Genomic DNA, 15247 nt, shown 5'->3' with positions numbered 1-15247 from the left:
TTGAGAAGTCTCTTGCTTGTGTGCTTGAGCAGGTGTAATCTTGTGTGATTATAGTGAACTCCCTTGGAAGTGCAAGGGGACTGGACTACTCTCGTTTTGTGAGAGGAACCAGTATAAATTGCTTGTGTGATCTCTCTCTCTCTCTTTAACTTGTTATTTATTGTGTTACTTTTCCGCTGCTAACGTAGTTGAGTTAAGAACTTGAAAAAGTTTTAACTTAGCTAAAACACAATTCAACCCCCCCCTTCTTGTGTTTTCACACCTTCAAAAAGTATTTTAAATGTGTGTTTTAATCAAACCCATGAAATGAAAGAAAAAAAACAAATCATCTATAAAAAAAGAGTACCGCATTCTAATAAGCACTACTAAATTAAATTGAAAATCCGAATAAAAATTATTAAATAAAAAAATTGAAAGCAAAATGAGCGGAGAAAAACCCAATAGAAAAAAAAAAACAAACAATAGACAAAAAAATCGAGACTAATAAAATCTGGATAAAATTTCACCAAGTGAATAATTGATAAGAAACTTCAAGAGAACGAGAGGGAGGTAAGTTGATAAGTTATTTGGCATCTTAAATTGTATAGAAAGGAGTAAGCAATAACGTTGTTATTTGATAGGTAATTTTCAGAATACGAGTGATGCGCTGCAAGTATACAGCCTTGCCGTGTGTAGTTTTAAAAGATTATCGATCCCACAGAGACCAATAGTCGACCTACCGTTATCTAATGTTCTTGGATGACGTCTACCATGTAACAACTATCGTCTATAGCTGGTGCTTTCATGAGTTGCGTTAAAATAAATTCGACTTTTTCTTCACCTACTACAAACGTTAGCTTTCCTTCCTTTACATCTATTACAGCTCCGGCAGTTGCTAAGAATGGCCTTCCTAAAATGATAGGTGTATTGGAATCTTCCCTTATGTCCATGACTATAAAATCGGTAGGGATATAGAATTGACCTACACGTACTGGCACGTTTTCTAGTATACCTAAGGGGTATTTGACAGAACGGTCAGCGAATTGTATTGACATTTTAGTTGGTCTCAATTCTCCTAAATTAAGTTTTTCGCATATGGACATAGGCATTAAGCTGATACTGGCTCCTAAATCGCATAGGGCCCTATCTATTACATAATTTCCAATTACACAGGGTATGGAAAAACTTCCTGGGTCTTTTAGCTTAGGAGGCATATCATTTTGGAGTATGGCGCTACACTCGGCAGTAAGCATAACGATTTCCTCATCCTCGATCTTTTTCTTTTTAGTTAAAATTTCTTTGAGAAACTTAGCGTATGAGGGCATTTGGGTAATGGCTTCTGTAAAAGGTATTGTGATGTTCAATTTTTTTAGAAGTTCTACAAATTTCCTAAACTGTCCCTCGCTTTTGGATTTCTCAAATCTTTGAGGATACGGGATGGGTGGTTGATATGGTGGTGGGGGTATATAAGGTTTCTTCTTTTCTATGATTTCCTCCCCACTATTTTCTTTATCTTTTATGTTTTGTTCACTCTCTCCCTTGGTTACCTCATCTGAGTCTTGGTGTATGGTTGGAGTATTGGTTCTAGGGTCGGCTGGTCCTTCGTATCGGTTCCCACTTCTTAATATAATAGCATTAACATGTCCCCTTGGGTTTGGCTCAGGTTGGCCTGGAAAAATGCCTGCGGGAGCAGCAGTTGATGCTTGTTTTTGTGCTACTTGTGCTATTTGAGTTTCTAGCATCCTAGAGTGAGTGGTCAAGACATCTAACTTGCTTGTTATTTGTTTAATTTGCTCACTAGTTTGAAGGTTGGTTTGAGTCTGGGTAGCTATGAAGTTTTCTACTAATAGTTCAAGATTAGACTTCCTAGGAGCATTGAAAGCAAGTTTTTGGAATCCTGGTGGTGAAGGAGTAGGTGCTTGGCCAGGTGCATATAGAGCATTGTTACTTTTGTACGAAAGGTATGGATGGTTCCTCGGACCTTGATTGTAAGGGTTTCCTTGAGTGTAGTTTACTTGGTCTGGGGGAACTTCCGTTAAGAGTTGACATTCAGCGATTTTGTGCCCTTGAATTCCACATAGTTCGCAATTTGAAATTGTTGCAGCCACGGTGGCTGCAGGTGTTGTGGTCATACTCTCCATCTTTTGAGTTAGAGCTTCAAGTTTGGCTTTAACAAGGTCAAGCTCGTTTACTTCGTACATACCGCCTTTCGTTTGAGGCTTCTCTACGGATGTTCTCTCGTTTCCCCACTGATAATGGTTCTGAGCCATGCTCTCGATAAGCTGATAGGCTTGGTTGTATGGTTTATCCATAAGTGCGCCACCAGCTGCGGCGTCTATTGTCATTCTTGTATTATACAAGAGACCATTGTAAAAGGTGTGGATAATTAGCCAATTTTCGAGCCCATGATGAGGACATATCCTAATCATTTCTTTATATCTTTCCCATGCTTCGAAGAGAGATTCGTTGTCTCTTTGTCTAAATCCATTGATTTGGGCTCTTAGCATAGCAGTTTTGCTAGGCGAGAAATATCTTGCTAAAAAGACTTTCTTCAACTCATCCCATGTTGCGACTGAGTTGGATGGTAGGGACTGGAGCCAGGCTCTAGCTTTATCTCTTAACGAGAATGGGAATAAGCGAAGTCTTATAGCTTCGGGACTGACACCATTTGCCTTCACGGTATCCGCGTATTGCAAGAATATGGACAAATGTAAATTGGGGTCGTCCGTGGGGTTTCCGGAGAATTGGTTTTGTTGTACGGCCGACAACAATGAAGGTTTAAGCTCAAAGTTATTTGCTTCAATAGCGGGGGCAGCGATGCTATTGTGCGGTTCTTCTTGCGAAGGAATAGCGTAGGACCTTAATGGTCGTTCTTGTGGGGCTTCCGCCATGACTAAATCGGGAAGAGGAATCTCTAATTGATTTTCTAAATTTCTACGTCTTAAAAGACGTTCGGGTTCGCTAACTAGTTGCACCAATCTTTCGCCTCTAGAGCGAGTGCTTGGCATGCAACAAACGAACTAATCGGGGTAAAATAAAAATAAAATAAAATAAAATTGCCTTAGTCTCTACGGTGTAACACCGGAGTTACGATATCGACTAAATTGGTCCCCGGCAACGGCGCCAAAAACTTGATGCGCTGCAAGTATACAGCCTTGCCGCGTGTAGTTTTAAAAGATTATCGATCCCACAGAGACCAATAGTCGACCTACCGTTATCTAATGTTACGTTGTAAATCTAAGGCTAAATAGTAAATAGTAGTAGAATTTTTAAATAAAACAAAAGAAAATATTTTTTTTTGGGTTTTAGAATAATAAAGCGTATTGCTAGGATGAGCTCTTAGTTGCTTCACAGGGTTCGATATTTAATTCGCGCTAAGTAAAATTACTACCGCATCTAATTGTCGTATTTTAATAAAAGCGATGCTCCAGGCGAAAGCCGTTCTCACTTCCAGCTCTCACAACTCTCATCATGATATTATAAAATACTTATCAAAGTAGTTTTCGTGCTAAGTAAAATTACTACACCACCTAGTTGTCGTATTTTAATAAAGTCGATGCTCCAGGCGAAAGCCGTTCTCACTTCCAGCTCTCACAACTCTCATCATGAAATTAATAAAATACTTTACAAAGTAGTTGCATTACTTCTAGATATTTAGTGGTGTAAACAATTAAGTTTTCGAATTATATTGGTTTAAAAACACTAATCTCAGCTATCGCGAATCTTGACTAATGTTGTAGATTATAAAGGTGATGCTAAACTCTCGTCTCACATCCGCTAATAAAGTACTTTTTGAAAACCAAATATAATTAAATTACTTCTAATCCTAAGTGGGCGTTCTTCCGAATTAGAAATAATTATCGACTCTAATCCTAAGTGGGCGTTCTTCCGAATTATAATCAATGTTTAGTTTTTACTATCTAGTAGAAATCTCAAGTGGCGTTCTATGTTGATCCTACTTTAATTAATTCTCACTCTCGTGATAAATTATAGTCATTTAAAAATAAAAACTGCTTAAAGAAAACTTAAAAGAAACTAGCGCGCGAACTAACTATCGAAACCCTACTAGCTACTAATCACACATCCTAGCAATATTAAATTAGCTAGACATAACTAAAACTAAAGACATAAAATAAATAAATAAAAATAAAGACATTAAATAAAAACAGAAAAATAAAATAAATAAAATAAGCATAAAAATAAAGAAAAGAAAATAAAATAAAGAACCTGAATTAATTAAGGAAATCTTGAGTACGGACACCGACAACGCAACAGCAGGAAATAAAAATATTAAACTAAGAGAAGAAATCAAGAATTAAATCTTAGTCTCAATTCTCTTCCTCAACTGTTACCAGTTGGTCTCCCCTAGAAAGTGGAGAAAAGGGGCCTATTTATACTAATTTCACAAGAGACAAAACACAAAAGTAGCCGATGTGGGACTTGAGGAAAAATAGCGCGTTGCCGTTGGATCAATTGTATGGCTTTGATGAATTGAGAGAAAGTGGCGAGGGCCACTTGAGAGGAGTTGGCAGTTGCCATTTTTGGCTAGCTGGCAGGCGCCACTTCTTTCCTTGTTGGCGGACGCCATGTTTGATTTGTGTGGGCTGCACATGTGTGGCCCAATTGGCTGCACATGTGTGGCACTTTTGTCCATTTTTGCTTCTTTTCGGTCCGTTTTCGCTCCTTTCTTCAACTCGCACATTTTTTATCTGTTTATTTAAAATACGAGAAATAAGTAACGATTCATAATATAAAACTTCGAAATCGAAATAAAAATAATTTAAAATATAATAGTAAATTAACTAAATAAATAGCATATTTTTAGGTGTATCAACGAGATCACGTGATTAAAAAATGTCAAAACCACCATACTTCTTAGTTCAACATTACTCATGAACAATATTTTCACCAAGTATAAGTATGTATGACCTCCAACTCTTATTGAAAATAAATAAATAAGTGATACATTAAAAATAAAAAAGCAAAGAGTGATTTGTGACTAAAATTGCAACTCATATAATGAAAACTAAGATTTTATACGATGACACAATTAAAATAAAATATGATACATCATTTCAATAAAAATTATTTTAATTCTGAACAACTTTTTTTGTTTTTACACATATATAATATTAAATATAACCGTATCGTAAAAAATATTTAACAATATATTTTAATCGAATATGTGATTATACTTATCACAATTATTATTTTTAATTTATAAAAATATTTTAATTATGTATTTTAATCGAACCCGTGCAACGCACGGGTTTACCCCTAGTAACTATAACAAACAGCCTCATAATCAGCATAATTAAATACGTTTTCCTATGAATTTTGGTTTGTAAAAAAAAGAATTTAAAGGGCTTATCTCCCTAACTATGGCTTCGCACACGACTGTTCCTCTCTTCTCCAGTGTCAAGAATTTAAGAGTATGCAACACAAAAGTGAATGCAAGAGAGCAACAAAGCCTCTCAGATTCAATCATGAGGGATACACAATTGAGAGACATATACATATAAATTTGCTAAACTAGCACCTAAACAAATCATATTCTACTTTCTACAAAATTGATGCCAAAATAGAGAAAAATCAGCAAATTAACAAACTGAGTAGTAACTATAAAATTGAGAAACATGAACATTTTTTATACTTCAAGTCAATAAATTTTTTACATAAACAAAGAGGGGTTTGTCCATGAGAGACATACAAAACCCCATAAAACTACTAATGTTGGTTAATAAATTTATGTTTAGTAATCTTATATATGTTGTTATTCTGAGGCTAACGAGGGCACAAAGTGATCGCCAGTGCACGATCCATGAATAATGAGTGACTCCTAAGAGTTACTAGGCATAAGAAGACACAAGAATGAATCGAATTCACATCGGAATGTGTCAGATCCGGAGGTTGTATGGTCGAATGGTGACTTATAAGAATTGATTGGTACTACATATACCAACAAGATGCACATATCATTAGAACTTCATAGTTAAGCATATTTCACTAGAACAATTAAGTCGGTGACCTTTATGAGAAGTATTAAAAAAAGTGCACGAGTGAGAACAAAACACGCGGAAAATTTGAGTACTAATTTGAGAAAGTTAGTACCTCATTTGTGATTCAGCAGATTATACATAATGAAATCTATTAAAATTTAAGAAAATAAAATAAAGGAGCAGAGAGTAAGACTGATTCACTTTACAATCCATTTTGCTTCAAACATAGTGAAAGTCTAACAGTAAAGCACTCTTGTGATGAAACTAGCTAGGTGAATGTTTGTTTGGAAAAGTGCAGACTATGGTTCTGTCATTCTCGTTTTCTGGTGTAAAATAGTGAAATAGCAGTTTGTCAAATGATGGTAAATTTCAAGGAAGACAAGCTAATCATTAATGGATTAAGGGTACAGATATGCTATATATATGTTTCTGTATAATAATAAGTACATTTAAACACTAATAGCTTCCCTTCAATGAGGCCAATATGAAGCACAAAACAAGTGTTTGGTACAAGTCAGGCACTGACATTGGTAGGATACTACAACATATCATTCCATATGAGTTTTGGTATGAATCCTCGAATTCTAATTCGGGTATTTAACTAGAGTAATCAAGGACCAACAAATACCAAAAGTTAACATTTTTCTATTACCAATTCTCAGAAACATGAACATTTTTTATACTTCAAGTCAATAAATTTTTACATAAACAAAGAGGGGTTTGTGCAAGATGCTAGCTAGCTATAGTTATGTCTAAAATTAACAACCAGATCAAGACAACACATCATGATGTTCTTAACAAAATAAATGACAGTCAGACATACAAAACCCCTGAAAACTACTAATGTTGGTTGACTTGATGACGGCGATAGGCGCGAATAATCGAAAAAACAAATTGTTGGTTGTATTGATCCCAAAGAAAGCCGATTTCATCTCCGACCTGTAAGTTCCTTCGAAGCACAAAATCCTTGATCCATGTATCTTTGAAAACATGGCTCTGATTGGAAGGACGTACTGTGAAAACGAGAGAATGGAGAGAGTCGGTGTCGATATCCCATACTCGAACATTAACATCTTGATTCTCACAAACTTGACGACCACCCAAGACAGGAACAATCAAATCTTTAGCCAATTCTCTCTTGATCAAAATGTTACAGTTACTGCCAAGATCAGTTTTTGTTAAAACTTTCTTGATTCTCCATGGATCATCATATAGAACCATCGCAGTTGAAAAAGCCCAATTTCTTGCTCTTCTTGCAACAGGAACATGAACAGCAGCAGCATTACACATGTTGTCTTGGTGGACAAGTTTCCTTTTCTTGGGAAAATGGGTCTGATGAAATGTCTCGCAACAGGAAGGGAAACGACAAGCATGATCACTGCCACCTAGCGATAGACAAAGACAAACATCATCGACAGCACTGAAGATGTTCTTGCGCTTAATAGCCATAATGAAAGAATGAAGATGTTTTGGGTTTCTTTCCTTAATGTCACGAACCAACAAATAAAGAAAGTGAAATCGCACGCAGTTAAGACTACTGTTGTTGTTAAATGCGCTAAGTGCTACTTTACTTATATATCAGGGTTAATTTTTTTTTAAGATATTATGAAAAGATATTTTTTTTTGAAGATATTATAAAAGATATATTAACGGCTATATTTTTTTTATTAGTTGTCACCTAGTCATATATCTAGTTTTTTTTTTACTACAAGTCATATATCTAGTTAATTAAATCTTTTTACATCTTTTTCTTTAAGACAACTATCTTTACTAAATCATATTATATATCTTTTTATTTTGCATCAATTTATTATTATTATTATTATTTATTATTATTATTATTATTATTATGGAAAATGCTAAACAGTGTCCCGGACACTCTTTAAGTATCTTAAATAGTAAGTTTTTGTTAAAATTTTATGAAAATGTGTGAAATCAACGCATTATAAATTGAAATGTTTCACTTTTTGAATAATTTTTTTTTAAAAAATTGAATGCTTAAAGAGTGAATTGAGATACTATTTAGCAAGACCCTATTATTATTATTATTATTATTATTATTATAAAATTTAAACATTGTAATCTAGTGGTTAGAATGTCATCCTTAAAATGAATAAGTAAAGTGTTCAATAATCATATATATATATATATATATATATATATATATATATATATAAAATACAATATTCATATCAATTGAGTTAAACAGTATTACTCTTTCATTATTTAACTGCTCAAATTTATTATTCCTCCCTTCATAATATGGAACAACCATATACACCTCTAATTGATTGTCCCGACTTTTAATTAATTTTTTTTAATATAAGCTGTCCTGACTTTTAATGGTCATATAGCTAATTGAAATTGCCTACGTCTGAATTTGAACGATTGCCTTAACTTTTAAAAGCTAAATAAACATGATTGAATTGTTATATTAATAGTTACTCGCTCTTTGAAAATAGAATTTGTTTAGTAATTTGTGTTATCATTAATCATTTGGCAATAAGTATAATTTTTATTTTAGTGTTTAAATTGGAAAGTGGTGAGGTATGTTACGAACACTACATGCATCTCCCCTTGCTAAATCAATCGAGAAAGGATTGAAGACACATGAAGAAACCAATAACACAAAGGAAAGTAATGCAAATATGAGAACCAATATTATATATTAAATTTTTAGTCATACCACAAATTCCTTTTTTTTTTTGTTTTGCTTGACATCACCTTTCTATTTCTTTCACCACACTTTTTTATCATAAAATATAAATCCTTATTAGGAGTATCAACACACAGCATAACAGTTACACATTTAATAAAGGAATAAAAGATAGATTTCAACTCATATTAACCCCAAATAAGAGAAAATTTTGTATTTAGATGGAATGAATATTTTTTATTCATTCTAAACAATCCCAATAAAGGATTCTTATACTATAAAATGTAAATTCTCTTTCAGAGAAGCCAAGTCTATGATGTGTGTTCGCGAGCAAAGCACTTAGAGTTTAACATCACAGACATAGTAAGTTTCGCCATTGGACGAGAAGTAAAATACATCATTCAAATTGCACATCTCAATAGAGATTGATATATTCTAGTAGCGATACTTAGTGGAGTAATCTTTGGGAGCAATGACAAGACCACGTCCCTTCCTTGCACCTCGGTAGACAGTTTCAATGATGTCAATGAACTCCTGTTTGTCCTTCATAGCCCAATTGATCTTGTTATTGTTTCCAGTTCCAAGGTCTATCATGATGTGCTTGTTCCTAAAGAAGAACATCACCGTTGAAGGGTCGTACAGCTCATACATTGTGTTAAAATCAGGCACCTCTGTGATGTCCACAAGGTATATCACGGCAAAGTTCTTTATTGTCTCAGCAACCGATGACAGCACCTCATCCATCTGGACACATAACAAAACAATATAGAACACAAATCAAACTAGAGTACTAACCTAAATAATGCAATTTCACTCAATATAACCCATATCAACCTAAAATTAAGAATTAGCATGTGTTGAAAGAAACAGACAATATGTATGATATGATAATATCAATCCAAGCTTTAAAATTGGGGTGGTGTTTGCGGTTTCATCACATCACATCCTTGAAATTGTGAAAATCATATCTGTGACTATTATTGAAATCACAGAGTGGTTGATAATACCTCTACGAGACTACAGTTCAATTTGAATTAGCTTTATGAATTTTCACGTGTGAACAAAATTCCTATAACTGTGTAGATACTGTTGCGTTTACAGAGAAACCAAATGAGGGAGCTTCCGAGAAAGTTGAGATGCAGAAACTAATTTGCAAAATACTTGTTAAGAAATAAAATTACACGAATTAGCACCTTGTGATTAATCTTTTTATCAAAAAAAAACCTTGTGATTAATCTTCTTCCTAAATTCATCATTATATCTCTCTTATCTCCTTTAAGATTGTTATTTTTGTTTCATATAGCTTCCGTTCAAGAAAGACTCGTGCTATATAGAATTGCTGAACTAATTTCAACTTATATACAAGAAATTGTTGCTTAAAAGTAATATTTTTCTAAAATGTATATACTCAAAAGTACTTTTTGGTGAGTTGTTTATTGATACATTGAGACTGCAATTAGCCAAATAGTACCGTCAATAAATCGAAATATAAAACCTTGACATATTCATGTATCGTTGAATGAATGAAAATGATGCTAAATGACCCTGGATGATATTTTGTGAAGTAGTTATAGGTAATGAAATAATGAATATGGAATAGAATAGAATGCGTTACCTGCATGCAGGTCTCATCCCAATCGTGGCCGAATCGGATGACAACAAGACGCTCTTCCTCAGCAAGGATTGCCTGGTCCACAGCCCACCCTGAATGCAAGTGAGGCAACATGTACGACATCTTTCTTGTTCTTTATCACTACTCTACTTTCTGCTCGAAACAACACAAAATCCCCTTTTCTTAGTTAGGGTTTCCACATTTTGAAATTAAAAATAAAAATTGGTGCAATTGAAAGTTCTATTGTAGAGTAAAGATTGGCCACACGCTCCGCTGCTGTGCCTGTGTCGACGATAATAACCAGTTATATCCTTTAAGTTATTACTTAATTACTAATCTAAAGAAACCATTGAACGTTTGAAACACAGTTTCATTAACAAGTTACAATAAAAACTTGTAATACAATTTTAACAAGTTACACTCTCATTCCCTCAAATTCATGCTAAAAACCTAGGGTTGAAAACCAACCTAAATTTAAAAACAAAAGTTCAAGAAATAACTCTAGTAATTTATAAACAGAACTAAACCTCACCAATATCAACTAACACTAAACAGAATCACAATGACAAGCTAATAATCAACATAACAAGGAAAACAAAAATGAAAGAATCAAACCATGTTCAGATAGTTTTAAAACAACACTAAACAGAAGCAAGAAACTTGAATAAGAGCTATGTACAAGATAAAACAAATTGAAAGATCAATTTACTCAAGAACAGATACATACTTGGATTTGAGAGGGAAGAAGAAAATTAGGGTTTTATGGTTTTGAAGAAAAAAGTGTGGAGAAGTGGAAGAGGGGTACTTACAGTGACGTGTTGATGCTTCCTGAAGCTTCCAGAGATGATGACGCTGAAACGGAAAACGCAAATATTGAAAACAAGGAGAAAAAGAAAGTTAAATGGGTAAATAGTGTTATACCCCCTGCAAAATAGGTGAGTTTTGCGTTACCCCCGTGCAATTTTTTTTTTTGAGATTACCCCCTGCAATGTCAAGATTCCTTGCGTTACCCCCCTGGCTCAACAAGTGGACATATGACATGGACGAATCTTGACGTGGCATGACACGTGGAAATTAATTTATTTTTTATTTATTTTTAATTGCCAACTCAGTAATTATTTATTTTTTAATTAAAAAAAATGAAAAAAAACTTTTTTTTTAAAGAAACTTTTTTTTTATTTTCCGTAAAAAAAAAGTAGTTTTTTTTTTTAATTTTTCTGTAAAAAAAAAATGAAACCCAACTTTCTATCTTCTTTCTTTCTATTTTCCGTAAAAAAAAGTTGTTTTTTTTTATTATTAGTTATTATTATTATTATTGTATTTGCTATTATATATATATATATATATATATATATATATATATATATATATATATATATATATAATGTATTATATTTTTTTTATATAATAAATGCCAACTCAGTAATTATTTATTTTTTGCTTAAAAAAATGAAAAAAAAAACTTAAAAGTTGTTATATTTTTACGAACATACTTAAAAGAAAGTTTTGTTATTTTTTTTTTTTACTAAAAGTTGTTATTATATAAAAAAAAATATAATACATTTTATATATATATATATATATAATAGCAAATACAATAATAATAATAATAATAATAATAATAATAATAATAATAATAATAATAACTAATAATAATAAAAAAAACAACATTTTTTTTTACGGAAAATAGAAAGAAAGAAGATAGAAAGTTGGGTTTTTTTTTTGACGGAAAAATAAAAAAAAAACTACTTTTTTTTTACGGAAAATTAAAAAAAAATTTCTTTAAAAAAAAAAAGTTTTTTTTTCATTTTTTTTTAATTAAAAAATAAATAATTACTGAGTTGGCAATTAAAAATAAATAAAAAATAAATTAATTTCCACGTGTCATGCCACATCAAGATTCGTCCATGTCATATGTCCACTTGTTGAGCCAGGGGGGTAACGCAAAGAATCTTGACATTGCAGGGGGGTAATCTCAAAAAAAAAATTTGCAGGGGGGTAACGCAAAACTCACCTATTTTGCAGGGGGGTATAACACTATTTACCCAAGTTAAATTTGTTCCAATTTTCTTTTTAGCATTCAGTGTAATGAATGGTAGAGATTGATCCAAATATAAGACAATTGATCACAACCATTTGATCAAAAAGAGATATATTGATCCAATTCAATTTTTATATATGAAAAATCTCACATTATTTTTTTTTTATAGCATAAATCGGTTATCATTCATGCACAAGTGCATGATTGGTTATTCTTCGAAGTTTGTAGGATTCAAATTAATATTCAAGTCAGAGATCGAACTAATTTCTCATTATTTTAATATTTTAAAAATAAAACTTAAATGTAGTTTCAACCCTAAGTTTTATAATTGTTTGATTTTGTCTTTTTAAATTTAATTGTTAGTTTCGCCCCTTGAGTTCACTGTTGAAACTACCATTTGTGATGGCGTAAAGTCGGAACTGCAACATGAGGAAGTCGGTGAAGGGCGAAGCCGCCGCCGAACTAGACAATTTTTCATTTTTGTAATTTAATCAACAAAAAGTAAATAATTAATCCGCTTTGATGAATTTACGAGATAAAGTCGTATGTCATATCATTGTAAATATAAAAATATAATAGAGACCAAACTTGAGTGTTTTATTCAAAGTAAATTTTATTTATTTTTTACAAAAAAAAAATACGAGGAAGTTATTAACACAAAAATTGACTCAAGTGAAGCTATCCCAGCATCAATTAATAATAGCAAAGGGTTTTTGGTTTAGGGTATTGGCGCTGGATATGGGGAGGAGAGAGGGTGTTTGAGAGAGGGCGGGAGGAGTTGGTCTTCTTGGTGGAGGGACATGGTTAGAATTTGTGATTACAGGAGATCTAGGGGGTGAGTGGTTTGGGGAGTGTGTGGCGAAAAAGGTGGGGATGGTTCAATTACTTTTTTTTTGGACTGATCCTTGGTTAGGCGGGATTCCCTTGTGCGAGTAGTTTAGACGCCTATTCGATTTAGCGGACAACAAATCGAGTACGGTAGCCGAGATGTCTTCTTTAGGGTGGGAGGCTGGAGGGGAGGCGTGGGTGTGGCAGAGACAGCTGTGGGCGTGAGAGGAGAAGATGTTAGGAGAGTGTCCGACTTTACTTCACGATCTCTTTTTGCAGGCCAGATTTCCGATGTGTGGCAGTGGCAGCCAGATCCTAGGCAAGGTTACTCTATTCGTGGTGCATATCAATTATCGACTTCCCAACAGCTAAGGATGTCAATGGATATCCATGGGCACATATAGTATGATATTCGTGTCCACTCCATTAGATAAATATGATATCCGTATCCGCTCCATATCCGTGCGGGTATCCACTAAGCGGTTAATCCGCGGATTTTGAGGTATTCGCGGATATCAACAGATATCCATGAATGATAATTTTTTTTTAAAAAAAATATTTTTTCTAATTATACCTAAAATTTCTTAAAAGAAATAAAAAAATATTAACACATAATAATATTCATACATTTCACTTTCAATTTACAACAATGCCACCGCATTCATTTTTCTTCTTTTTACCAAAACTTAATATAATATCCATATATTTCTCCTCGGATATTTGCGGGTATGAATATTTTTGCCATCCCTACCAACAGCATGTTCCATTGCAACTGAAAGATCTTATTTGGCACAAACAGGTTCCCTTGAAGGTGCCTATTTTTGCCTGGAGGCTCTTGCGAGATAGGTTGCCGACAAAATCAAATTTGGTATCTTGAGGCATCATCACTGCAAATTCTCATTTATGCGTATCTGGTTGCGGAGGTGTTGAATCAGTTCAACAATTATTCTCTCTTGCGGTATGTTTGGTTCCCTTTGGTCGTTAGTTTGAGATTGGATTATTGGACTGGTTTCTTGTCGGGGGACTCTCAAAGTCTATCAGGCCATTTCCTTTAATTTACTTATTCATTAGGTGGTCTTAGAGCACGTCGTTCCTTTCTGCAAATCATTTGGCTCGTCTGTGTTTAGGTTGTGTGGAACGAAAGAAATCATAGGCTTTTCAGAAACACGGAGGTGCCTATCTCATTTATTGTACAAGATCAAACTTTACTCCTTTCAGTGGTTGAAGACAACGAACATTAATCTAGTTTCAAACTACCATAGATGGTGGTTTAGCCTCCTTACTTGTTTGGGCATTGAGTAATTATTCATGTTGCTACTTTGTTATTGACTTTTTGTAATCTTTTGTAATCTTCTCGGTACACCTTGTGCGGAGGAGATTATTCAGTGTATATATATAATTCATATTTGCCTTTAAAAAAAAAGGAATATCAAACTATTAATTTATTTATTTTATCAATTAATAGTAGCAAATTATTAATTTATTTATTTTATGGTAGCAAATGTTAGTTTTATCATATCCCTTATAAAGGATGGTATATTTTTGCCACAAGTTCTAACTCAATTGGCAAAAATGCCGAAAATGTTAGGCGGGACGTCATGATACGGGTTTGAACCCGGGATCTCACAATTATATGTGAATTTAATTTCAGTGGATTATCACTTCATTTAAGACAAATATATATATATATTTTGAGTAAAAAAGAAGGATGGTATATTTTAGTATGGAAATTAAATTTGACTAATAACGTTTGCAATATAATCACATGATTGACAAAACAAATAACATTGGGTCCATAGCTCAGTGGTAGAGCATTTGACTGCAGATCAAGAGGTCACCGGTTCGAACCCGGTTGGGCCCTTTTTTTAATATATATTAAAATGTTTTTAATTCTTTTTTCAACTTTTTGGTGAATTCTCTCACCTTTATTTTTTCATCAAGTGCTATGTTTCAACTTTCATCTCTTCTCTTGTGCTTTGTTTCTTTTCGCTCTACGTGTTGCTTCATGACTTTCAATTGCCTCTCTTTCTCCGTGTCAGTTTAATCTAATTCTTTGTTGGATGGAAAAAATGTCTTTAGGCGAAGAAATTCAAGGAAACATTACAAGTTCATTTTCTTCAAAATTAACCTTA

General features: G+C 33.3%; 3 protein-coding genes and 2 non-coding genes across 6 annotated transcripts; 2 read left to right on the top strand and 3 right to left on the bottom strand.

The window, feature by feature from the left end:
* Window positions 1–725: 725 nt before the first annotated feature.
* LOC123891981 lies at window positions 726–2870 on the bottom strand. The gene has a single exon (XM_045941843.1). It carries the CDS (start codon window positions 2868–2870, stop codon window positions 726–728), a length of 2145 nt encoding a protein of 714 aa, XP_045797799.1.
* LOC123903372 lies at window positions 2380–2486 on the top strand. Its single transcript, XR_006807949.1, has one exon. It is a non-coding gene; the product is annotated as a small nucleolar RNA R71 (small nucleolar RNA).
* Window positions 2871–6818: 3948 nt separating the features above from the next.
* LOC123891976 (B3 domain-containing protein At2g33720-like) lies at window positions 6819–7427 on the bottom strand. Its single transcript, XM_045941835.1, has one exon. The coding sequence runs from the start codon at window positions 7425–7427 to the stop codon at window positions 6819–6821; it is 609 nt and encodes a 202-aa protein (XP_045797791.1).
* A 1365-nt stretch (window positions 7428–8792) lies between these two features.
* On the bottom strand, window positions 8793–11149 carry LOC123902128 (thioredoxin-like protein YLS8). Of its 2 annotated transcripts, none has more exons than XM_045951789.1 (3): window positions 11056–11149; window positions 10250–10399; window positions 8793–9378 (listed from the first exon to the last, which is right to left on the bottom strand). In XM_045951789.1, exons 2-3 carry the CDS (start codon window positions 10367–10369, stop codon window positions 9070–9072), a joined length of 429 nt encoding a protein of 142 aa, XP_045807745.1. In that variant the 5' UTR covers window positions 10370–10399; window positions 11056–11149; the 3' UTR covers window positions 8793–9069. The 2 variants fall into 2 exon arrangements, with proteins under 2 accessions (XP_045807745.1, XP_045807753.1); XM_045951797.1 differs by lacking the exon at window positions 11056–11149 and adding an exon at window positions 10974–11040.
* Window positions 11150–14904: 3755 nt separating this feature from the next.
* On the top strand, window positions 14905–14976 carry TRNAC-GCA. Its single transcript has one exon. It is a non-coding gene; the product is annotated as a tRNA-Cys (tRNA).
* Window positions 14977–15247: the final 271 nt, after the last annotated feature.

The sequence above is a fragment of the Trifolium pratense genome, linkage group LG1 (genome assembly GCF_020283565.1).
Source record: "Trifolium pratense cultivar HEN17-A07 linkage group LG1, ARS_RC_1.1, whole genome shotgun sequence".
Classification (NCBI taxonomy): domain Eukaryota; kingdom Viridiplantae; phylum Streptophyta; class Magnoliopsida; order Fabales; family Fabaceae; genus Trifolium; species Trifolium pratense.
Note: the sequence above shows the minus strand (reverse complement) of the source record. Positions and strands in the feature narration are given on the sequence as shown.